This window comes from Lissotriton helveticus, chromosome 3_1 (genome assembly GCF_964261635.1).
Source record: "Lissotriton helveticus chromosome 3_1, aLisHel1.1, whole genome shotgun sequence".
Taxonomy (NCBI): domain Eukaryota; kingdom Metazoa; phylum Chordata; class Amphibia; order Caudata; family Salamandridae; genus Lissotriton; species Lissotriton helveticus.
The window spans coordinates 666,928,801-666,955,847 of NC_136061.1; the positions used below are offsets into that span (position 1 = coordinate 666,928,801).

Genomic DNA, 27,047 nt, shown 5'->3' on the forward strand with positions numbered 1-27,047 from the left:
AGGCATGCACTGTAATAACTCTCTAGTGGAGTGGTGTGGCTCACTGGTTAGAGGCGGCAGACCCAGAAGCAGAGAACGGCCCGGGACCAGGGTTCAATTCCCGACGCGGCAGGGTCGTGGACCAGGGTCAGCGGACTCGATAATTCTCGCCTCGGTGCCTACTCTAACCAGGGATCACACTAGGCAACTCTGGGCATTAGCTTGCCTCATCTCTACAACGGCCCCCCACATTCGCCGGGGATGCCTGGTTTCACCTTGGAGATACCCAGTAGGGACCATCTAACAGGGATAGCCATGACGGGTTCCCCAGCGGTCTACAGCGCCACGACGCCTCAGGGCAGCAGTGCGCTTTACAAGACACATACACACACATATTTATAGCACATTCAGCCTTTGCAGGAGCCAAAGGAAGTTTATAGCTGGAACTTTCAAGCCTCTTTGGTGTGAGCTAGGTTTTGCCCCCTAGATGGGTGACAGTATTCATTACCGATTGATAGGTGTGGCTTATTCCTTACTGTACAATTCACAGCTATGTGGCTTCTGTTGAAATTGGAGCATCCAGTCACACAATTAATGATTTCTTTAAGCACTTTCTATGTTTTTTGGGACACTTTTGAATCGACCATGGGCTTGACATGGATAGTGGCGCTCAAATTAAATTTCATATTGCTTTTTTTCCCTCCTTGGGTGTGGACACTTTTTGGTGTATTTGGTTGACCTGATTGACAGTTTTAAACTAAAACGCACACCATTTATAATGCACTTGTTTTAATGTGTGGCCCAGGGATATTCTTACATTATTTGATTGCAGACTTTGGATGTTTCATGGGGTCATTACATGTGGCGCTCCTGAGCAAGGTGTTTTAGCAGAAACGGTCGTTGAGGTTGATGGGTTAAGCCACATCAGGAAATGAAAGCAAAAACAGAAGAATTAAGAAATTGTAATCATAAATCTATATTAAAAAAATTACATATGATGGTTTGTATGTACTAATTGCACTATTGAATGTATACAGAAGAATAAATCGAACATTGAACATCAGCAATGATATTACTTAGTAAAACTGTGCTAAGCCAGACCCGTAAGAATCTATCAGTAAAGTTGATTTTTTTACATGTGATATTATTGAGTGATGAATGTGGGAGAAAGATGAATGAATGTTTGAGCGTAGAATTAATTTATTGCATGTGTTACAATTTTTATATGTTCTAATGATCTGCGTGCAGTCGTGGATGTGATGGAAAGGAAAAGACTATCTTATTGTGAACAAAAACTGATGTATTATTCGGAGTGATAAAATAAATATGTATTGATGCTAATCGAAATGGTTCTGAGCTTTTAACTCATTAATACTAAATTGAAGATGTATGGCGATTAATGAATAAGATCAGACGGGAATGTGTTGGTGCTAGGAAGCCAATTGTAAGCCAGCGAAATGCAGGGATGCGTCGTATTGCTGTAAATATGCCACATCCCTGCACAATCCTAATGATGCAGCTAGGCTCAGCAAGGTGGCTTGCAGCGTCGTGCTGTGTCATTTTGTAGTAAATATTCCACCTGAGTGAATGTCCTCTTGCTTGTTCCTGCTTTACCTTTTCGCTAACCTTGTCCATTGTGCTTTACTGTTGTTAGTTGCCTAACACCCAATACTTATCAGTCAGGTCACGCTTTTCATATACTGGAGTGAATTAGGTGACCATAAGCTTTCCAATATACTGAATGTGCTGTCATCAGGTAACGTGGGGAATACGGGACTCCTATTCATCAATGGTTCCTGGTGCTTACTCTCACCTCAAGAAAAGATACTTGATGAAACTTCTGCACTTTGCCTTTGGCTAGACAAATACAGGAATACCGTTAGCCTCCTTGGGCCTGGGCCATATTGAATGCCACAAAGTGCCTCCATTTGAGAAACCAAGCATTATGTTCTAAAACTGCAGACACCACAGGCACGATTTTCTGTTGAACATCAACATTCAGCAGCTGAGTCATGACATGCTTTTTTTCCACAGGGAGTCTGACCAGTTCCTCTTGGACCTGCAGGATGTTGAAGCTGGGGACGAGGGTTGGCTGGTTTTCGATGTCACGGCGGCCAGTAACCACTGGTTATTGAACCCGAAATACAACCTTGGATTGCGGCTTTATGTGGAGACAGAAGACGGTTGGTATTTCTAGAAGCAGCTCTGCCAGCGTCTCTTAACTGGTCATGGGCGTAGGAACTGTGGGAATGCGGGGGATTTATCCCCCCAGATTTTGGAGGTGGGTGGTCACAGGGGACAAGAGTGGGTGGGGGGGGGACAAATGACCCTGCTGTTTAAAAAGAGATGATGCAGTCCCTGTTTAAATTTCATTCGTTGTTTCAGAGCATTAAAAGCAATGGAACTGAAAAATAAATTACATTTAAATGAGCTGTTGCCTGGGCTGCAGCTTGTATGACACAGAGGATTCTTATCTGATCTGTGCCCTGGACTCTAGTCCACAGGTCATTCACAGGTCATTCAAAGGTCTTTTAAAAGTAGAGGAGGCTTTGTTGGGTAGGCCTTGCCTAGGCAGCGCTTGCACTGTCTCTTTGAGAAATGTTCTATTCATAATATGTGCTTGAAGCTCCACCCATTTTCCCACCCATGTATTTTATTGGCTCCTTTGACTGTCTTTTCGAAATGTTGTTTTTTCATTGGTTAAATTTAGTAGTACCTCCTTAGTACCTCCTTCCTCCACTTTTAAACTCCCAAACTGACTGCCCCTTTTACATGTGTTGTTACTTAGAATGTGTTATTTACAGTTTGTGAACACTATTTTGTTAATGACTTTCCCCTAGCTACTGTTGAAAAACGCTCTGTCCCCTCCGCGCTCCACAGCTGGCGTGTACACGGTATCTTTTTTTTTTCTCAGCAGCACCGCACCCCGCGCTTTACCTTTAACCATAGCAGCCGTGCACCTTTCTTTTGTTATCCACGGCTTGTGAAACTCTTTTTTTTATATTAAATGTTTTTTTAAGCAGCGTGGCATTCTGCGCTTGATTTTCAACAATAGCAGCTGTGCACCTTTAATTTACCTTATGCAGCTCGCCTAATTGTATTTTTTAATTTTATATTTTTTTCAAGCAAGTACGGTAGGCCACGCTTGATCTAAAACAATGTTGGCAGCACATTTCTTTTTTTCAGCACCAAGGGGCAGATTTGCAAGCCCCTTGCTCCATTTTTGCATCACTTATCTCATATTATAAGTGGCACAAAAGTGGCGCAAGGGGCTTGTAAATCTGCCCCCAACTCTTCACATATGTTTCACACAGGTGCTCTCTCAGTGCACAGTATTAAACTGAGTGTAATGAACGCCCAGCAGCCCCCTCCGCCCATACTAGAAAGCAGTGTTACAGCAAACAAATGATGGACGGAATGCTGACAATGCAAATATTCTCCCCCAGTCAAAAGATCTGGGTTAAATCCATTGTTCTTTTACCCACTATGCCACCCCAGTTTGGATCCAGCCATATGCAAATCAGTCTTGACCCTGTGCCCCATGGGAACAGTCCAGACCGAACTGCCAGGCCAGGTCCTCCCTGGACCGGAAACAAGCATCCTGGGACCGGTTTCAGGGTATGTCACCTTTCATCACACAGGCTAGCGTGAATCCAGTTGCACAGTGAGCTAGGGACCCACGTCTGGGCATACCCATCCTGCTTAGGGCAAAAATTGTTACAGCAAACAAATGATGGACGGAATGCTGACAATGCAAACATTCTCCCCCAGTTAAAAGATCTGGGTTAAATCCATCATTTTTTTGCCCACTACGCCACCCCAGTTTTGACCCAGCCATATGCAAATCAGTCTTGACCCTGTGCCCCATGGGAACAGACCAGACCGAACTGCCAGGCCAGGACCTCCGTGGACCGAAAACAAGCATCCTGTGACCGGTTTCAGGGTATATCACCCTTCATCAGCCAGGCTAGCTTGAATCCAGTGGCACAGTGAGCAAGGGACCCACGCCTGGGCATATTCATCCCACTTAGGGCAAAAAGTGTTACAGGAAACAAATGATGCACGGAATGCTGACAATGCAAACATTCTCCCCCAGTCAAAAGATCTGGGTTAAATCCGTCGTTCTTTTGTCCACTACGCCACCCCAGTTTGTACCCAGCCACATGCAAATCAGTCTTGACCCTGTGCCCCATGGGAATAGTCCAGACCGCACTGCCAGTGCAGGTCCTCCCTGGACCGGAAACAAGCATCCTGGAACTGGTTTCAGGGTATGTCACCCTTCATCAGCCAGGCTAGCTTGAATCCAGTGGCACAGTGATGAGGGACCCACGTCTGGGCATACCCATCCCACTTAGGGCAAAAAGTATTACAGCAAACATATGATGGACGGAATGCTGACCATTCAAACATTCTCCCCCTGTCAAAAGATCTGGATTAAATCCATTGTTCTTTTGCGCACTACACCATCCCAGCTTGGACCCAGCCATATGCAAATCAGTCTTGACCCTGTGCCCAATGGGAACAGTCCAGACCGAACTGTCCTCCCTGGACTGGAAACAAGCATCCTGGGACCGGTTTCAGGGTATGTCACCCTTCTTCAGCCAGGCTAGCTTGAATCCAGTGGCACAGTGAGCAAGGGACCCACGCCTAGGCATACCCATTCCACTTAGGGTGAAAAGTGATACAGCAAACAAATGATGGATGGAATGCTGCCAATGCAAACATTCTCCACCAGTCAAAAGATCTGGGTTAAATCCATTGTTCTTTTGCCCACTCGCCACCCCAGTTTGGACCCAGCCATATGCAAATCAGTCTTGACCCTGTGCCCCATGGGAACAGTCCAGACCGAACTGCCAGGTCAGGTCCTCCCTGGACCGGAAACAAGCATCCTGGGACTGGTTTCAGAGTATGTCACCTTTCATCAGCCAGGCTAGCTTGAATCCAGTGGCACAGTGAGCAAGGAACACATGTCTGGGCATACCCATTCCACTTAGGGCGAAAAGTGATACAGCAAACAAATGATGGATGGAATGCTGCCAATGCAAACATTCTCCACCAGTCAAAAGATCTGGGTTAAATCCATTGTTCTTTTGCCCATTCGCCACCCCAGTTTGGACCCAGCCATATGCAAATCAGTCTTGACCCTGTGCCCCATGGGAACAGTCCAGACCGAACTGCCAGGTCAGGTCCTCCCTGGACCGGAAACAAGCATCCTGGGACTGGTTTCAGAGTATGTCACCTTTCATCAGCCAGGCTAGCTTGAATCCAGTGGCACAGTGAGCAAGGAACACATGTCTGGGCATACCCATCCCACTTAGGGCGAAAAGTGTTACAGCAAACAAATGATGGACGGAATGTTGATCATGCAAACATTCTCTAACAGTCAAAAGATCTGGGCTAAATCCATTATTCTTTTGCCCACTACGCCACCTCTAATTGGACCCAGCCATATGCAAATCAGTCTTGACCCTGTGCCCCCTGGGAAAAGTCCAGACCAAACTGCCAGGCCAGGTCCTCCCTGGACCAGAAACCAGCATCCTGGGACCTGTTTCAGGGTATGTCACCCTGCATGAGCCAGGCTAGCTTGAATCCAGTGGCACAGTGAGCAAAGGGACCCACCTCTGGGATTTCCCATCCCACTTAGGGCGAAAAGTGTTATAGTAAACAAATGATGGACGGAATGCTGATCATGCAAACATTCTACCCCAGTCAAAAGATCTGGGTTAAATCCATCGTTCTTTTGCCCACTACGCCACCCCAGTTTAGACCCAGCCATATGCAAATCAGTCTTGATCCTGTGCCTCATGGGAACAGTCCAGACCGAACTGCCAGACCAGGCCCTCCCTGGACTGGAAACAAGCATCCTGGGACCGGTTTCAGGGTATGTCACCCTTCTTCAGCCAGGATAGCTTGAATCCAGCTGGCCTGGCAGTTCGATCTGGACTGTTCCCATGTGCATATATTCGAATCATTCAGTACTAACCTACCTCCCACTCCTTTTCACCTCAAATTCATGCATAAGAGCCGTTAAACAATATGGTAGTAGCACAACTCTGATCACAACATTTGGGTGTTAAATTAATGAGGTGGAACATTTGCCCGTATGATTTGTTAAAATGGCAATATAATGAAGTAATACCATCTCAAAATGGGTCACAATATGCAACCCAATGTGATTTTACTGCTACATAATTTAGTCAGTGCTGCCTCATCATTTTCTCCTCCTTGATCTGTGGGCAATCCATTGTTCTGAGTGTAAATTTGTTAATATGGAGGTGGGCGAGCCAACACATTAACACGCTGAGCCAAGTCAGAGCTGAGCAAAAGGTCTGACTTGGCTCTTAGAGTCTGTGGATACACTGAGCCCTGAAAACGCATGCCATGAAAATTATACACCAAACATCACTTAAAATATGATAAAGTGTCTTCAAAATTCAAACAAGTGTATTTGTTTAATCTGTGGATGTTTTGACATTAATAAGTCACCTTTTAGTACTGCACTAAAAAGTACTTATTAAAAGTGATAGTTTTTAAACATGAACTTAGAACCATTCCAGTCCTGATAGTTGTCATGTGAATCCTTTATGCAGCCCACATGCTTATAAATAGAGCAACATTACAGTCTATTAAATGAAACACAATAGGTTTTGTACAGCTGGTACTCTGAACTCATGTATTTGTAGAAAAAGGAAGATTGGTAAAATAAAATATTTGATTAAGATCACACAGTTTGGTTAAGCGGGGAATCCATGATTAGTCCAGGTTTTCTGATCTCACTGTGTACGAATCAGCCACTAAATTGGCTAATTTTTTTTTTTACCTTTTTGTGCTGGAGGGTAGAGTGAGTAAGTAGGCAGAAGCCACATGAAAGCCTGTCTTGTTTTGAGCTCGAGGTTTCAACAGAACCCCGATCTGAGTCAGGGCCAGGCTTCAGGGTCGAGCCCGCTTGAGCTTTCAGTGGCTCACCCACCTCTAGGTTAATAGGATTACTTCAGATATCGTATGTATAACTAGTTGGTGCCCTGGGGACTGGTGACTTGTATGTTTATAGACCTATGAGGTCCCTGGGAGTGAATGCACTTTGAATATGTAGGACAATTAAACAATGTATTGCATGATGCACACATTATAAGATAAACTGGCAGAAAATGTGCAGAAATACTCAAGGGAAAATTTACTAACCTTTTTCACCAAGTTTGCATTACAGACAAGTGATGCAACCCCAGGACAAGGAGTTGTGCTGCAATTTACTTTCTAATGCACATCCTGATTTTCGTTGGAATGTTACCTAACATAATGCAAAGTAGAGCTAATCACTACTTTGTGGCAAGGATATGTTCCATGGTTTCTAAATGGGCATTCTCAGAAGTAGGCGAGCCAATAAATTAGCAGGGAGAGGTGAGCCAGAGGCAAGCCAAGGGTCTGGCTCGCATCTTAGAGCTCATGCATAAACTGAGCCCTGTAAATATTTTCTATGTAAAGTATGCACCTGTGTAAATCCATATTACTGGATGAGTAGAGTAGCCAGCCAGTTGATACACATTTGCGGTGAGGAAATGCCTACACGATAAGGTGTGAAAGCCCAGGGTTAGAAGTATATGGGCCCGTTTGTTTTATGTGGTTGTTGTATTTTCAAGGGAGAGCACAAACAGTTGTCTCTTCCCCAAAGAAAATCCTCCCCCACTCCCTCGGACCCAAAATTGGTGGGTTCTATTGTGGTAAAGAAATAAAATATTTGCCTAAGAACACAACATTTAAGTGGGGAAGCTGCCATTTATTCAGATTTTTTGTTTCACTTTGTACAATTAGAGCCAGGAAATGGGTATCTATTTGTCTTTCCTTATGTTAAAAGCTATATTTTTACCTCTTAGTGCATTTTCTACAGTTTTTTAAATATAGCTAAAACTCGAACCGAAGGTATTAGAGCGCTTTATATGAGCACCATTTAGTTACATTACACAAGATCACATGCATTGTTTACTGGTATGGGGACATTAAGGCAGACCTAAAGAATGAGTAAAGTTTTATTTTCTCTCAACTTTTGAAACTTTACGCATGTACAGTACTTTACAGCATACATACAGTGGTAACAATATTAAACTATGTTAAAGCATAGTTTCTGTACAGAAGGGTACCTTTCCACAACAAAAAAGTTTAGTTGGCATCAAACACACACACCCAAGCACTAAAGTGCATTGTTGTGTGCATTGGTGCAAGGCTGCCAAATGTGCGCTAGCACAGGAAGAGACAAAACCGGCATCATACCTTAGTAGATATGGTGCTTTTCTAGTCTCTCCTATTGATGCGAGAAAGTAACTTTAGTTACTGTGCTACATTGTATCAAACTTTACTAATGTTTCCCTCAATCTTAAAATGCTTGCAGTGCTTTCAAAAATATGTTTTTTTTGGTATGACACATGCGGACTGTACCTTGTGCTAACCTCTCCTAGACGGGTAATAATATTAGAGTGCCTTTCAAAAAAGAATAACTCTCGGACACCATCACGCTTCAAATGATTCTATGAATTAAAGACTGTACTGACTCCAAAGAATATCTTAGATTTCCTTTTTAATCAAGCATCACCATCCACACTCATCTCGTTCTGCATATTTCACTACACTGAATTTCTGTGACCATCTCATAAGCCAGAGCCATATTTGTCATTGTTTTTGCTACGACTGGTTTTTCACACAATATAAATATATAAATATATATATATATATATATATATATATATATATATATATATATATATATATATATATATATATATATATATATATATATTCTCGCTCTCTGTCCCACTTGGTAATCAGGGCACTCGCGGGTGGGTGCGGTATGCGGTAATGGGCCATCGCAATAACACAGCGCTCAGCTTCAGATTCGTAATTCTCCAAAGAACCGCACTCGTGGAGTCAAAATTTTCCGTGCTCACACCATCAAATTTTAATCACATAGATTAACAGACGCGTTTCAGCGTAAAGCCTTCGTCAGTGTCAATTACATTGCGAGGTTTAACATGGGTATTAAAGCAAAACATTCATAGACATGGTTGACGGACTGTGTGTTTTTAGGTCGCGCCATCTTGCAGTGTGTTTAATACATTTAATGCATTGTAATACGCTGCGCGATCTATGTTACCTCAAGTATTCCTTGAATTACTATAATATTGCCGTGTATCGGCCTGGCTCCCCATGATAATCGTGGGGAGATAAGAAAAGGGGGGATGTGAAGCCTCACAATCCCCAATATCAAGGTTCATACTTGTCCATCATGCCATGTATTGGCAAGGATACAGTTGTATACAGCAGCTAATTACCACCAAGTGCGAAACATACCTCCACCTGTGCAAAGTTATATCAAAACAAAGGGGGAGAAGAATATACTAGAATAGAAAGAATAGAAAGAATGCATGGGAAGCAAAAGGGTAAGAAAATATGAAATATGGGATCCCTGGGACAAACATCTCCAGAACCATCAAGAAGTTCATGACATGTAGCACCAGTTATGCAGTTTATTGTCTAGTCTGCCCGTGCGGCCTAAAGTACATTGGGAGCACGATCCACCAATTAAAGATAAGGGTACTTGAACATCAAAGGGCCATTGAGAAAGCAGACCCGGCATACCCTGTTGCAAGACATTTTGACCAGGTGCACCAGAGAGACAGAAGTAAACTACAATATTTTGGAATTGATTTTGTGGCAGAGGGGACCAGAGGGGGTGATAGACTAAAAAAACTGAGACGCCTGGAATCCAGGTATATCATCGACCTCATGACAAAGGCCCCACGGGGATTGAATAGCGGAGAAGAACTGGCAGTTCATCTGGGAAAATAACTTTACCAACTAGCCAATGACTATTCTTTCTATTCTTTCTATTCTAGTATATTCTTCTCCCCCTTTGTTTTGATACAGATAGATAAATACTGTAAAATTTGGAGCAGAAACTTTCAGGAACTGTTGGGAGGAACTAATGAGTTAAGACATCCTAACTAGGGTATCTCTCTTCTCTGGATAACTATGTGATATATTCATCTGACTTACTTTGTTTTGGTAATCAGAATTTAGAATTTTTTGAATTTATAACTTTGCACAGGTGGAGGTATGTTTCGCACTTGGTGGTAATTAGCTGCTGTATACAACTGTATCCTTGCCAATACATGGCATGATGGACAAGTATGAACCTTGATATTGGGGATTGTGAGGCTTCACATCCCCCCTTTTCTTATCTCCCCACGATTATCATGGGGAGCCAGGCCGATACACGGCAATATTATAGTAATTCAAGGAATACTTGAGGTAACATAGATCGTGCAGCGTATTACAATGCATTAAATGTATTAAACACACTGCAAGATGGCGCGACATAAAAACACACAGTCCGTCAACCATGTCTATGAATGTTTTGCTTTAATACCCATGTTAAACCTCGCAATGTAATTGACACTGACGAAGGCTTTACGCTGAAACGCGTCTGTTAATCTGTGTGATTAAAATTTGATGGTGTGAGCACGGAAAATTTTGACTCCACGAGTGCGGTTCTTTGGAGAATTACGAATCTGAAGCTGAGCGCTGTGTATATATATATATGATCAAGACCGGGGAAACACGGTCGAAACGCGTCATGTTGCTGAACACACAATTAAGCACTGAAAAAACTTTAACTGCTAAGTGGTCCGTACCTGATTTTTCTATTGGAAGAGGATGTTTTGTTATCAGGACTGTGGTTTTTGATATATATATACATATTACCTACTGGCGGTCGCAAGTAGGTAGTTATAGTTAGGACCTAGTTACTATGGGAAAATCGCAACATTCTATTCCTAATAACTTTGATGCCGGTTGACGAATCTTCGCGAAATTTTCAAAACTTATGGCCCGCTCCGGTCTGCTCCTATCTTGAAAGTTTCGGGGTGATTCAGCAAGCGGGGGCCGAGAAAAAAGGGGGGTCCCAAAACGTGTTTTCTCCATGTTAATGCTGCTGCTGCTGCTGCTGAACGGAATTACACCAAATTTGGCAAAAAGGTAGCCCTTGGTTCAGAAAGAACTCTTTTTGTCAAATGGTGTAAATCCGTTCAGTTGTTGCTGAGAAAATCAAGATTAAAAAAATATCGATATATAGAGGCACGGAGTATCCGCGCACCCTGCCGATCACGAGCTTCACTCTGATTGGATGTCAACACTTCAAACCAGGAAGTGTTGCCAGCAATCTTGTGCCTCGGTAAAACCGAGGCACAAGAAATCCGCAAAACAAACACGTAAAAAATGAAAAGGGGGCAGGGTAGAAACACCTTGACCCCCTAGGCCTGCTTAGGGGGTCCCACAAGGACTCCCAGGGACAAAAAAAACATTAAAAAAAAAATCATGGGATGCGCGTAGGATCCCATGCTTCGTTATTAATTAGACCCTGGGTGGGCCGAGTCCCGGGTGCAATGTTCATATTGTAATGAGGGGCCCAAAAGGGCCCCCTAGCCCCGGGGACCGCCACCCTAGGGCTTTTCAAAAGTATTTGTGGTAGGCTCACGGCCCCCCCACAGCCCCGGGACCGCCACCCGGCTTGTATGGTAAATGGGTGGGGGGCTCAAAGGCCCCCTCAAGCCCCGGGGACCGCCACCCCCTGGGCTTGTATGGCGAATGGGTGGGGGGCTCAAAGGCCCCCTCAAGCCCCGGGGAACGCCACCCCTGGGGATTTTCAAAAGTATTTGCAGGGGGCTCACTGCCCCCGCAGCCCGGGGACCGCCACCCCCGGGGCTCGTATGGTAAATGGGTGGGGGGCTCAAAGGCCCCCCCATGCCCTGGGGACCACCTCCCCTGGGGCTTTTATAAAATATTGGCAGTGGGGCACATGGCCCCCACACAGCCCCAGGGACCGCCACCCCGTGGCTTGTTTTAAAAAAATAACTACCTGTGTGTGTGGCTGAAACCCACCCACACGCTCTGGGGACCAAAACCCCCCCGGGGCACTAAGTATGCAAATTTGGAGGTCCCTTACGGAACCCCAGCCCTGGGGACCACTATCTCCCCGGGGCTTTAACAATGTTGGGAGAGGGGCCGCGCTGCCCCCCTCCTGAAGCCAGTGATGGCCCTGAGGTCCGCCACCGTCCAGGGCCGGCTCCTGCAGTGTCCTGGGGTGCCCACCCCCGGGACACTGCAGTTTGTTATGGCAGGGTGGGTGCCGTTCGGCTCCCGCCCTGTCATAGCAAACTCTGCTTTGGTTTTTGGAATTGAGAGCTTTCCAAAAACCAAAGCCGATTGCTTTTCCACACGGGGAGCTGCATCTTAGTAGTTCCCCATGTGGAAAAGCAATGCCGGCTCCTGCAGGAGGCGGGGAGCCTGCGCAACCGTGGGGGGATTGGTGACCACTCCCCGGTCCCCAATGGAGAGGGCGAGCCCCGGGGGATGGGGTCTCCGGGGCTAGAAGTGGCCTGGGAGGGGGGCCACGTGGCCCCCTCCTCAAAAATTTAAAAAAAGCAAAACAAACAAAGGCCGGCCCCGGGGCCATAAATGGCCTGAGGAGGGGGGAAACACAGCCCCCCTCCAAATAAATTTAAAAGAAAAACTGCCCATGCCCCGGGGGATTATGGCCTTGAAAGGGGGGCAACACAGCCCCCTTCCAATTTAAATAAATAAATAAATAAAATAGGGGTCAGGCCCTGTAGTGTAGTTTCTATATTCCCAATAGGCTCTGTGCATTGGAATAATATACACTATAGATTTGACATAGGACTGAGGTCAGTATGTCTCTATCGAGTATACTAAACTTAATTGTGAGTGCCAGCAAGCTCAGAGGTCACTAGAAACTTTCTCGAGTTAACAAGAAGGGATTCGTTTCTGACAACCACATAAACATAACAACTTTGGGGCATATTACCAAGCAATTGCTTGGTTAGAGACAAATTTTACCGCTGAGCTGCGGCGATTTTTATCGCAGATAAACCTTGGTATTACCAAGGTTTATCGCAAGTGCGATAAAAAACAGCCGCAATGCATGAATATCGCTGAAAAGTCAGCGATATTCATGCATTACCGAGCTAATGCTCTTAGCCATGTTATCCACCTCCCATTGGATAACATGGCTAAGAACTGCTCAGGGCAGGTGTTAGCTTTAGGAGATATTTGCGCTTAGAGCGAATATCTCCAAAAGTTGGTAATAGGAGATAGCGATGTTAGCGACTGTTTCCAGTCGCTAACATCTTGGTACGCCCACTTTGCATGTCATTAGTGATAAATATCACTGACATGCAAAGTGGGGCCCAAGATGGTCGCTATCTCCTACTAGCTGTCGCTAACTGGTGTTAGCGACAGCTAGGTAATAGGGAGATAATTTTATCTCTGCTTTCTTGCCTTTTAAAGCCAAAAAAGCGGAGATAAACCCCCTTGATAATATGCCCCCTGGTTTCCCCAAGAATCGAAACGTATCTTCAGAGTCGTGGAAACAATAGATAACTATTTTACTCAGTCAATTGTGCATGCTTCGTTTCTACAGAGTTGCATAAAAAGAGACAGGTGTTCCAATAAAAGGGTTTATTGAACAGTCTTCTTTCTCATGCAAGAGAGGTGAACGGCTACAATCGTTAGACAGAATGCAAAGTATAATGTATACAGCGTAAACAGTAATATAAAATAATACTGTAATAGCATTGTCTGTTGCTATGACATGTAAAAATACATACATAAATAACACAGGCTAAAATACTCAACTGGTGCTTCTAAAATACGCCTACCACAATGTACCTAATCTAGGTCTAGTACAAGGGAAGAAGTAAGTGTTTGTTTTTAGCATAGGTTTAGTTTTTGACAAGAATTGCCAAAGGTTTCTCTAGGTTCTAGTCAGCTCCATACCTTAGAATGAGGGAGGTCGGTATCTCTTTCACGGACTCGATTTCCCAACACCCTGCAAGGGGAGTCAGAAACACTGGAGCTGGATTCTCGGCAGGAGGATGACAGCTTCTGATCAGTGCGTTAGCTGGAGAGTTGGCTTCCTTCGGCACTTGCTGTAGCGAGCTGCGTCGGTCAAGTAGGTAGTCGAACTGCACAAAACCACACCGTGCTTTGCCATAGCAAGTGAAGGTATATTTATACCTTGCAGGTGTTTAGGAATGCCAGCATTGACGTAAAGTCGGGCATATGAACGTCATGAATGAACCCCTAAGGAATAGATGTTCAATCATAATAACTGAGTTCTTGGAGAAATCAATATTCAAGAAAGGGGAATTCCCTAACAGCTTAAGAGTCTGGTTATCCAAGAAATCGTTGTGACGTAGATGAATAGATGGAAGTAGCCACGCCTGTATTTGGGCAGCAATGGGCTATGCCTAAATAAGGACTGGATTTCTATGCCTATATAAGGGAAACACGAATTCTACCTATATAAGGGCATGAATCTGGAAAATCATTAGGAATCTAAAATCGAACACAACACCCACTCCACTTTCTTATGTACGACCCTTACTGAATACTAAGTTCTAAACATGTATGAACATATACATTTATGAAATGGCTCGTAAATACAGGAGAAAAAGTGCCGAAACCATTTCATGTCAGATGTACATAAAACTGTTTGTATGTGAACAAGGTCAAATATTGTCTCTGGAGGTATTAAAAAAATTCTTGTTCTCTATGAATAGTACTACTTTAAGCAGATTTCTTGTGCCAAAAAATGAAATATACAAATTTGGATAAAAAAAATGTATCACGGGAAAAAGAGTTCCAAAGATAGTACCTTGTTTTGAAAAATGAAGGTCAAATTCAAAGTCTCTCAGAACACTGTGTACCAAATTCCAAAGTCAGTGTTAGGGCTAGGAGAAAACATGAAATCTTCTAAGTCTGTTGACAAAAAGTTGTCTACCATTGTAGGCGAAAGTTGGATTACCTTGTTTAGAAGATTAACCGCACGAAGATGTGAAGCATCGCCGTCAGCATTGGTCGCATTAGCAATGTTCATTCTGGATGGTCCCTGCACGCCTGTTTCCTCTCGTACCTCAGCAGTTGCAATTTGCATCTGTGAGATCTCAATGAATGCCGTCATCAGAATTGGTAGCCGCTGGGGACAACACAGAGCATGGGACGTTGCTAGTTCAAGCAAAGTATCAACCTCTGTTTGCATGACTGATAGGAGTGTGTGACATGTGTCTAACACGCATTCTTCTCCGCATAGCAGGCAGCGTAGAACAGGTAAGAGGCAATCTTGCCAAATTGGTCTGAATGACAGAAACCATGTGGTATTTAATTCTCGTAAACGAGGTAGTCCCAAAATTTGGACGATGCGCTCACGACACTTCATCGCCAGTAGAGTTGTCTCCATGGAGAACTGGGTGTTGCTGGCATATTCGCTTGCCATATCGCAGCAGTAGGAGCAAAAATAGTATCCCTGCAATGATTCCTAAAACGAGGCCAAACACAGAGTGCACGAAGTTTGGAAATATTCCTAGGAGGGCTTCAAAAGGTGCTAACAGTCCAGAAAATACGGTCTTAAATACATGTACAATACCGCTCGTATCAGATGTGTTTAAGATACAACTTAACATTTCTGAGAAATGTATAGGGCAGTTTGTATTAAAAAGGGAATGTATCTCTGCAGAAGTCCTTGTGACTAGTAGATCATAGGTCTCTTTGGCAGAGGTCAGTGGCACATTTTTTTGCAAAAGAATGGCTTTCATTCTGCTTAGAGTATCAAGTTGTATAGAAGAGATGTTCAGTGAAGGCCATAAAGGCGACTCCCTGGCTGTCTAGGTTTTTGCAAACAATACTTGCATACAGCAAGTGACCCTGGATGTAACAGTCACTAGATATGGGATACCTGGCAACATGCCACAGCAGCTGTGATCATTCAACATGAGGTAACTTCCATTTAAAAGTTATCACAAAATTGGATCAATCACTGCAGCTGGTGAGCCTAGCAGATGACAGGATAAATTGTTAGAGGAACCATCGCAGGCCCATGTAAATTAATACCCTGACAAAGCAGAGAACAGCTTAGTGCATTTTCACAGTTTGAACCGCTAAGAAATACTTCCCATCCCCCACTCCAACATCTGTGTGCGTTTGGTAAATCCCAGGATGTCTTGATGTATACTTTACCCAACCTTTCATATTTACCTGCTGGTATGTGTTTTAGGCCATATTGAAAATGGAAAATTGTAACAGGCAGAGTGATTGTTCCATGTATAATCCATTCAATAGCTGTTTTTTCTGCTACCGTAAATGGCAATCTTTCCAGTTTTTCAATGCTCAGCAGCGTATAGTCTGCTCCCCTTTGTGCCAATTTGATGTGTTTATCAGTGAGATTGATTTCTGAAAACAGTGACGTAGTATTGATTGAACGCCAAGGCACATAGCCTGAATGAAGGTTTTGCAACGTCCAGCCTAATAGCATGATAGAACTTAGTTGCAACAGATCATGTTGCAGCATGACCAAATCCAGTTCCATGATGTCTATGTCAGAAGACACAATCAATCAATCAGTGAATTTGTAGAGCGTGCTACTCACCCGTGAGGGTCTCAAGGCACTGATGGGAGGGGGTGCTGCCACTGCTCGAAGAGCCAGGTCTTGAGGAGCTTCTTAGGAAGAGGTGTGGCGCCGCGGCCAGGGCGACTGACGCTGGAATCTGGGGACCACGGTTCGATCCCCGGCTCCGGCGGCAGGTTAGCCCAGCACCATGTGACTCTGGGCAATAGCTCGCTTAATCTTCCCGACGGCCCCCAGCGCCTAGAGACCCTTACGGGTGATTGTGCGCTTTACAAATGTGGACTTTACTTTTACTTTACTTTCCTGAAGGTGAGCAGGTCCTGGGTCTGCCGTAGGTGAGTGGAGAGGGTGTTCCAGTTCTTGGCGGCAAGGAAGGAGAAGGATCTGCCGCCGGAGGTAGTTCGTTGTATGCGCGGGGCGGCGGCGAGGGCGAGGCTGGCGGAGCGGAGCTGGCGGGCGGGGGTGTAGAAGTTGAGTCTGCTGTTCAGGTAGGCTGGTCCGGTGTCGTGGAGTGCTTTGTGTGCATGGCTGAGGGGCTTGAAGGTGATCCTCTTGTTGACGGGGAGCCAGTGCAGGTCTCTTAGGTGGGAGGTGATGTGGCTGCGTCGAGGGATGTTGAGGATCAGGAGGGCGGAGGTGTTCTGGATGCGTTGCAGCCATTGTAGGTGTTTGGCCGGGATTCCTGCGTAGAGTGCGTTGCCGTAGTCCAGCCTGCTGCTGACGAGGTGCGTGGGCCACCGTTCTTCTGGTTTCGGTCGGGTTCCATGTGTAGATCCTGCGGAGCATTCGGAGGATGTTGTAGAAGGAGGAGGTGACGGCATTGACTTGCTTCGACATGGAGAGGGAGGAGTCAAGGATGAATCCTAGGTTGCGTGCGTGGTCCGTGGGTGTCGGTGCTGTTCCCAGTGTGGTCGGCCACCAGGAGTCATCCCAGGCAGAGGGGGTGGGGCTGAGGATGAGGACTTCCATCTTGTCCGAGTTTAGTTTCAGGCAGCTGTTCCTCATCCATTCGGCGACGCCCTTCATTCCCTCGTGGAGGTTGGTTTTGGCGGTGTGCGGGTCCTTGGTGAGGGAGAGGATGAGCTGGGTGTCGTCGGCGTAAGAGATGATGTTCAGGTCGTGTTGGTGGGCCACTTGTGCGAGGGGGCCATGTAGACGTTGAACAGGGTCGGGCTGAGGGATGAGCCCTGTGGTACGCCGCAGATGACCCAGGAAACTTATCCGATTCAGGGGGTCCCTGTTTTAAATCTAGAGTAAGCCGCAGATGAGGTCAGTGGCTTTGGATCGGAAGGGTGGGAGGCGGACTCTCTGGGTTCTGCCGGAGAGGAAGGACGTGGTCCAGTCCAGGGCCTTCTCTTGGATTCCGGCTTCTTGAAGGCGTGTTCTTAGTGTGCGGTGGCAGACCGTGTCGAAGGCGACTGACAGGTCCAGGAAGATGAGGGCTGAGGTTTCGCCGTTGTCTAGTTGGCGCCGGATGTCGTCTGTGGCGGCGATGAGGGCTGTCTCGGTGCTGTGGTTTCGTCTGAATCCGGACTGGGATGGGTCTAGGATGTTGTTGTCCTCAAGGTGGCGGGTTAGCTGTATGTTGGCGATTTTCTCGATGACCTTCGCCGGGAAAGGGAGCAGGGAGATGGGCCGGAAGTTCTTGAGTTCCTTGGGGTCCGCCTTGGGCTTCTTGAGGAGGGTGTTGATTTCGGCGTGCTTCCAGCTTTCTGGGAATGTCGCTGTGACGAAGGAGATGTTGATGACCTTCCGTAGTTGGGGTGCGATGATTGTGTCTGCTTTGTTGAGGACATGGTGTAGGCAGGGGTCTGACGGAGATCCTGAGTGGATGGAGTTCATGACCTTGCGAGTCTCATCGTCGTTGACGTGGGACCAGGAGGTCAGCTGGGTGGTGCAGGTGGCGTTCGGGGTGAGGTCTGTCGGGGTCGGAGTGGACGGGGTGTTGAAACTGCCGTGAATGTCGGCGATCTTGCGATGGAAGAAGTTGGCCAGTGAGTCGCACAGGTCTTGCGAGGGCGGGATGTTGTTGGTGTTGGCACTGGGGTTAGAGAGTTCCTTCACTATGTTGAAAAGCTCTTTACTGTTGTGTGCGTTGTTAACCAGGCGGGCTTTGAAGGAGGATCTATTGGCTGTTCTGATGAGGTGGTGATGTCTGCGGGTGGCGTCCTTGTGGGCTGCATAGCTGTCTGGTGTGCGGTCATGGAACTATTTCTTCTCCAGCTTCCGGCATGTGCGTTTGGAGGTCTGGAGTTCTTCGGTGAACCAGGCGGCTTTCTTGCTGGGGTGGTTGATGGGGGGTTTCTTCAGCGGGGCAAGGGTGTTGGCGCAGTCTTCGATCCACTACCTGAGGTTACGGGCGGCGGCGTCTGGGTCGGTGAGGTCGGTGGGTGGATTCTGGGTGAGGGTGGAGGTCAGCTGGTCCTTGGTGACTTTGCTCCAGCAGCGGTGAGGCAGCTGTTGGGTGCGGTGGTGTGTGGTTGGTTTCTTGAAGGTGAAGTGGATGCAGCGATGGTCGGTCCAGCGGAATTCGGTGGTGTTGTTGAAGGTGACGTGGGTGCTTGAGGAGGAGATGGGGTCGAGCGTGTGGCCGGCCGTGTGGGTGGGTTCGGTGACGAGTTGTCGGAGGCCAAGGTTGGCATTGCTGTTGTTCTCAAGGTGGAAGTTCAGGTCCCCGAGGAGGATGTAGTCCTTGGAGGTGAGTGCGTGGGTGCTGGCGAGGTCGGCGATGGAGTCGCTGAACTGGGGGTCTGTAGACGAGTGTTCCTCTGAGGGTGGTGTTGGGATCGGTGTGGATCCGGAAGTGGAGGTGTTCGGCGGAGTTGAGGGAGTAGTCTGCAAGAGTGTGGACCTGGAGGGTGGACTTGTGGACGATGGCTATTCCTCCTCCGATTCTGTTTGTGCGGTCTCTGCGGGAGACATTGTAGCCGTCCGGGATGGCTATGGTGATGTCCGGTGCCGAGGAGTCGTTCCACCAGGTCTCGGTCAGGAAGGCAACGTCTGGGGAGAAGGTGTCGAGCAGGTCCCAGAGCTTGACGGCATGTTTGCGTGCGGAGCAGGTGTTGAGGAGTATGCATCAAAGGTGGTTGGGTCCGGTCCTTGGAGGCTTGGTGGCTCTGTCGCAGGTGAAGTTGCAGGCGTGGCAGGAGAAGGGTCCCTGGGTGCGTTTCGGGGCGGACTGGAAGCAGCGGTGGTCTCGGACGGTGTGGAGAGCGTGGAGGGTGGTGGCGTCGTATCGGAGTGAGGCGTTGTGGGGTGCGCGCGGTCCAGGGGTTCCGGCGCTGGGTGCAGTCCAGACGCGGACTGGCGCAGACGGGCTTACTTTTGGCGCGCCTGCTGCGCGCGTCCGCTGCGCGTCCAGGCGGCGGTCGTCATATGAGGCGGAGAGGGAGGGAGGAGCAGGTGGGAGCGGGGCGGCGAGGGGGCGTGGCCTCAGGACGAGGAGGCGGGTAAAAGACAAGGGATACAGAAGAAAAAAAGGGGTGGAGGGGTGAGTATTGCTAGCGAAAAACATAAATTAACACGGGAAAAAAAAGAAAAGATACAATAAACAGCACAGCACAATCAGGGGTTCTACTTAAGAAGCGGCAGAAGAGCGGCAGCACTGGTCTCCACGGGTGCGAACTCTATGCTGTCCAATGAATATATCCTGGACGACAGAGTCGTTAACCCATTGTCAACCACAGAGGGAGTTTTCTCTAAATTATACAATTAATTTCTCGTATTCTTTATGCAGTCTCTGCTTGCATAATCTTCCATGCTTCATTATAAGCAGCATAGATACCGGCATATATAAAACGTTTATGATGCAGTGTTCTTGGTCCTAGCAAGAATTCCATAAGATCAGTGCCATCTTTAAGAAAAGGTAAGTGTTGCTTAACATCCTTTAGTGTAGATCTTTGTAGCCAATCAAGGCAGAGCTTCCCTACACTGTATGTTGTTACTATTCCTGGATGCTGTCTCTGAACATATCTTGGGTCTGGCCTATTGGATATGAAACTCTGCTTTTTGTTCAGGAATCTATCTTGACAGTTGCTTATGTCTGTGGGCCAGATTAACCATTTATTCCAATCTGAATCTGTTCTGTTGTGAAGCAAAATAGTATGTATGTCGACCTCCCCCTCTGAAGTGTTATCATCCTCAAGTGTAGGTGTAGGTATGGATGGATTGCTCATGTCTTTTATCTTGGCTAACCCAAGGCAAGACGTCTGTTGGACAGTGTCATTCAAAAACATAATTTGCTCAGGGATTATACATGCTCTAAACAAAGCTTCTTTACCCTGTACCTGCCAATCTGTTGTACCCCAGACAGTTTTTGTCTCAATGTTGTCTTTCCAAAAGTTGAAAGCTAGTTTAGACAGTTGGGCATAAAAGGCTGCAGAATAAATCTGTTTGGTATTTGTCAAAATACTTTTCATGCATGGTTTGTTTAAATTTTTAAAATAAAACAATTCCGGATTGGTTATATTGAACCCTGAAAAGTATGGAAATTTAGTAGCAAAAGTTTTTGAGCTACCTTTGGCGGTGTAGGACAATGTTCCCATTGGTTATACATTGATACATTTCTGGGATTTGCAGATTTGTGCAAGAAATGATGACCATAATGATTATAACAATACATTTGTTTATAGTCTGTTGAACCTTCTAAATATTCCTGATTTGTGAATACTGCAGACATTTCTAAGTCTGTCATCATATTGTTAACAGCCTCGAAGTCCCAATCATCAGAAAAGGTACTAGATGAAACAATGTCACTTAATGAAATCTTGAATAAGTGTAGAATCTTCAACAGCTCCGACGGGCCAAAAATGTCATAATCTGTTTTGTCCCAAGCTATACCACCAGGTATAGGAACGGCTGTGATGTTCACTGATGACAAGTCTCTTTGTTCACAATGGGATGATTTGTGTGGCTTGAGGAGTAAGTTGATGTTCTTACTTGCTGTGTCCATTTTGACATATCTTCCATTCATCAGCATTCCCAAAGTTATTACCAGAGTCAACCAAAGTAGAAGAAAAATACACCCAACACAATCCAAAGTTCAATCCATGGTGAAACCAGGTAAGTCTTTTCCAGGTGATGAAAAAGGTCTGTTGCTTGTTCTTTCAAAGTGTTTTCACTGGCGTCGTTTCAGGCTCTCTGGGATCCTCGAAAAACGTATCAAAGTTAATGAAATAGCCAGAGGCAGTTCTGTCAATTGTTGGGATTGCATCAGGATTTGTTGAAATCGCTGGAACCACAGGATCACTTGTTACGTTTGTGTAGACAGATGCTACTTCGTTGTAGACAGGTGTTTTTTGATGAACTGTTATTTGGGCCTCAAGAGGTACAAGTTCCATAGCTTGATTGCTTAGTCCTTCATTTCGCACTGCAGATTCCTCAAAGGTGATGAGTCTCTCAGTTTGAACCTCTTGGATAGCAGCTAGAGCAGGGCGTCTGCTACATTGACGGAGTCCACTTGGCCTACTGCTTATTATCGGCCACATAATGTGGTTTGACCAGGTCGATAGACACAAACCTGTTCTCCTTTTTACCAGCAAGGAGCAGCAGTACTACTGTTCTTGATCAGTGGATTGCTAGGACAGGTACTGGTTGTCTGTAAGAAGGCACAAATTCCTTCTTGTCCGCGATCTTTTCTCTGACTAGATGATCAAGCTTTGGGATCCAGACAGGCCTTGCTGGGATGGTTGGTTTTTCCTCAGTGGTGGTTGGCTTCAGGATCACGTTACTTTATTTCGTTCTTATTTCTTTTAAGTCCTGTAAAACAGCCAAACGATCTTTGATATCAAAATCTTTTTGGTTCACCACTGATGTCTAACAATCAAGGTCTGCAACTAGCATTCTTGTCCCAAAAACAACCTCATATGGAGTGATACCCCCTAGAGAACTTCTTGGCAAGTTGTTAAGACTACGTTGGACACTTATTAGATGTTTGACCCACCTGTCACCCGAACCAATACCCTAGCTGTTATAGAATGCTTTATGTCCCTGTTTTTTCTCTCCATTACCGAATTTCCCTCAGGATGGAATGGACTAGAGTACGGCAATGCAACGCCCAAATTGGCCATGTCCTCCTTGTAAGCCCGAGAGCTAAATGCAGGACACTGGTCAGAATGTAGCGTGCCGACTGCGTATGTGCCGATAAAGACTCGCAAATCTTTTATAACAGTTTGAGCGTCAGCCGAGCGCTGAGGCCACATCCAAATGAGCCTTGTCTTAATAGTTGTGGGACCGCATTTGTCCACAAGGACGCCTGCATGTGGAAAATCTAATGCTGTCTAACAATGGTGTCTGTACTGGGCTGGCTATGCAATAGTCAGGTATCTGGTGGCGTTCTGTGCTGCAATCTCTATTGCAGTCAATGACAAATATATGAATGTGAGCATTCATTCCTGGCCACCAGTACGTCTCTTTAACAGTTAATATTGTCTTAGAGATCCCTTGATGTATTAGACCATCTCCCAAATGTGCTTCGTATATCAAAGCTGCTCTGCGTTTCCTGTTTGGAATGACCCTATCCCCCACTCCAGGGATTTCAGCAAAAGGAACGCTGTTTGCATCAATTACATATGAGTATTTGAGTGGAAACATATTAGGTAACACTGCCCCGCTGCCTTTTCATGTAGCACTGACAAAAAACAAACCGGGAGAGTGGGGTCAAAGGGAATAGAATTTTAAAGACCTACTACTGGTTCACTTTCCCAGTAACATCACATAAATAACAATCAAGAACCTAGGAGGTCTATGGGCCAAGCAACTAGCTGGCTGAACTGGCAAGTCTTAACTTTATGTCAGTTGGTGCTGCAGTCACCATGTAACAATATATATAGAGAAGAGAGAAACAAATGTGTGCCTGTTTCCCCTCCGTAGCGGGTTGAGCTGATCCGGCAGTATAAATGATACATTCACACTGCTCCAGAGGTAGAATTTCAGTAGGCAGAGGACATTCTTGTTTGTATTGTAGAAATTGTAGAAATACTTGTGTTTTCAAATAAGGATCAAAAACTTATTCAACATCTGTTGCATCAAGAGAATTAACCCATTGTATCCATCTTGGATGTAAAGCTTTAGCATTTAGAATGCTCGCTTTCGTAACTGCCTCTAAGGCAGGTACAGGTGTAACAAACATAATGCGCTTACCCTGTGCGAGGGCTCTCTCTTTTGCTACAGCAGTTTGAACAGCTGTCAGAATTTTTTCTGTAGATGTGAATTTCATTTCTGCTTGTGTGTACAAATGTGATTTGTAAGCTATTGGTACTTTTTCACCTTCATTAAAAGTTAAGTACATGAATCCGCATTGACCCGGAATGATTCGTATCACTAAGTTGCGAATGTTCTCACGTGTTTGTAAATGTTTAGTTGCTAACGTCTGTTTGCAATGAACACAACATTTCTGTGTGTTTTTTAGTCCAATTTACTGATTTAAAATCAGGTTTGAATTTGTAGAGAGGTTTTGCCCTTTCTGCATAATTTAGAATGTATGTTCTTCCAAAATTCAGGAAACCTAGAATCGACTGTAAATTTTTCTGAGTTTTTGGAGGTTGGAGCAGCGCACACTTTTCTAAAAAGTTGTCTGCTAGGCTTTTGCCTTCACTTGATAACTCATATCCTAGGAAAAGGACTTTGAGGTGGGCAATTCTTGATTTCTTAAATTTGAAGATGTACCCTTCAGAGGAGAAACCCTGTTCAAGTGCCTATCCAAGTCATCGTCTGTCAGATAGATGTCATAGACACATGACAACGCCTCATCATCATACGTTTGTAGTAACTCTGTTACCCTTGCTGAGAATAACCCAGGACTATTCTTGAATCCCCGAGGGAGACGACAGAAGTGACTTTGTGTGCGCATGATTGAGAAAGCGGTCAAATACCTACTTTCTGGTGCAATGTTTTGACAGAAGAACCCATTTGAAATATCTAATGTGGTTTTATATTTTTTACGCACAATGTTATTCAATAATGCTGTACTGTGTGCATTTAGCACTGCAAATGTTTTGCAACAAGAGTTTAAATGTCTGTAATCCAATACTACACAATATGTATTGTCTGGTTTGGAGACAGGAAACAAAGGTTTGTTCATTGAAGAGGTGCATGTTTCAATCACCCCCTGGTATTCAAGTTGATCTAAGATCTCCTTGACCTGTTTTTTAGCTTCTTGCATAACTGGATACTGCCCCTGGGCAGTTGGTTGATTTTTTAACTGGATTTTATGGTTAGGGGAATCCTCATCCCATCCTACATGATTTTTGTATAATGCTGGAGCCTGGGCAACTGCTCATTTCCTGGCATAGGTATATGTTAAATGAATTGGAATATGATTAGAGAAGGCTGGCATAATGATGTCTTCGCCATGTGGGCACTACCTGACAAATTCTGGTGGCCTGTCTTGTTCAGCGAGAAGAACGTCATAACCTTTAGAAAGACGCTCCCAAAAGAATGTTCTCACTTTTCTTGGTATATCTCCCTCCATCCGGAGTGTTATTTCATATAACTTATGTGGAGAACTAACCCTGGTATCTGCAGTTTCAACTTGGATAAATTCATTCAAGTCCACTGTCTCCAGATGATCCTTCAGGTTTTGGCTAGCTATTGTGATCTCTGCTGAGCTGACCAACATTTTTCTGAGCCATTTTCCGTTCTTGAGTTGTGTTCTCAAGATCCCGGCATGTCTGATTTTTTGACCTGCTACCTTCTTTTTGGTAAATTGAGGTTTTTTGTTTTTCTGAACGTGTTGATCGTCTTTGGACTTCACACGTTCTTCCTTGTTTTCTGACTGTCCTCTTCTTTCAGATTTCTGTGACGAAGTCTGAAAGCTACGAGAAGAACGTGTATCAGTATCTTGATATCTATCAGGTTTTCTCAAATTATCCCTATTCCTGAGGTTATACCTCCTTTCAGAGGGTTCCTTTTGAGGAGACCTACCTCTGGAATGAGAACGCTTCTCTTTAGGAGTTTGTTTGCTATTTTCCCACTTCTTTTTAAAAGGAGTAGGAGCGTTTTTAGTAAAGACATTTAGCTGTATAATTCTATTAAGTTCTGTATGTTACTAAGTAATTGTTCATCCGACATTGCTTCAATGTCAGGGCCAGGTATGTAGCTGGCTAGAGCCGACCATGTAGCTCCTGGTCTACCTAGTGGACCGAGCTGGTAATGTGATTTAAATGTTTTAGGGGGCCTTTAAACCAGAGCTCATGCTCCTGGTATGTGAGTGGAAATTCAATATCCTCGAATGGAATATATTTCTCTGGTGAATCATCTTCTTTGTAGCAGTGAAACACATGTGTTATTGGAAATCGCTTCAGGGAAGACTATCCATGAATAGAATACCTCTGTCTGGTGATATTCATGTACCTCTATCACAAAATCTGCCCTACCACCTCTTGATGTTAGGCCATGTTTTATAAGTGTTATAATGATGGCTTTCCTTAAATTTAGAGGAATGCATATAGCATCCTCGTCGGTTTCTTGGAAACCTGTGAAGTTAAAAACTGCATCAGCTTGGTCACCCGCAGCTCCACCAGCCTTGGTGTTGTTGCCCTTATTCGACATTGTTTAATGAAAATTGCAGAGCAAGTTTCAAGGAAACAAAAATAAGGTGCACAATATTTTGGAACACTGTATCCTTCAACGTTGAACAAACCAAAAAGGTAATACATAGGATTTTTCATCATATTAAGCTATGGCAGATATTATCCCTAACCCACTCCAGATGTCTATTGGAGTTTTACGGAAAAGGGGTCTCTGAGAAAAGCACGACTGAGTTACTCCAGTATCTAGCGTTAAATTAGTGCCTTACCAAACCATTAATTCACCAACTTAAAATGCACCACAGGGCATGTTTGCAGACATGTCACCTCAGGCCCCGCCCCCTTCCTTCACCATTGTGCAAACGCGCCCCCCTGGCGAGTTGTAAGTTGGAGAATTAATTCCCCCTCAACACTGAGGGTCCCTGAGGGCCAACTAGCCCACCAGGTACATCCAGTATGCGCCAGGGAGCTGTGTTGCAGAGAGGTGTTCAGAGGCCACGCCCCTTTTCAAACCTCTCTGCAACACAGCTCCGTGCCGCTTACTGGAGGTACATAGTGGGCTAGTTGGACCCTAGGGACCCTCAGGATTCAAGGGGACTTAATCTCCCAACTTAAAATGGCCACAGGGCGTGTTTACACAGTGGTGCAGGGATGGGACGGGGCCTGAGGTGACGGTGCAAACACGCCCTGTGGCACATGTTAAGTTGGGGAAATAATTCCTCTTTAATCCTGAAGGCCCCTAGGGGCAAACCAGCCCACCAATTTGCTTCCAGTAAGCGCCACTGCGCTGCGTTGCAGAGAGGTGGTCCAGGTCGTGCCCCTTTTTACACCTCTCTGCAACGGCGCTTACTGGAGGTACCTAGTGGGCTAGTTTGACCCTAGAGACCCTCAGGATTCAAGGGGACTTAATCTCCCAGCTTAAAATGGCCACAGGGTGTGTTTACACAGTGGGCGGGGCTTGAAGTGACGTGTGCAAACACTCCCTGTGGCGCATTTTAAGTTGGGGAAATATTTCCCCTTCAATCCTGAGGGCTAACTAGCCAACCAGGTGCTTCCAGTAACCGCCACTGCGC

General features: G+C 45.5%; 1 protein-coding gene across 1 annotated transcript in view; it reads left to right on the plus strand.

Moving 5' to 3' along the window:
• Nucleotides 1-27,047, plus strand: part of LOC144822831 (bone morphogenetic protein 8A-like) — a 399,395-nt gene that overhangs the window by 299,609 nt on the left and 72,739 nt on the right. Inside the window, exon 3 of the mRNA XM_078680767.1 lies at nucleotides 2,014-2,162. Within this exon, the coding sequence (XP_078536893.1) occupies nucleotides 2,014-2,162 (149 nt within the window). The remainder of the gene's footprint in view (nucleotides 1-2,013; nucleotides 2,163-27,047) is intronic.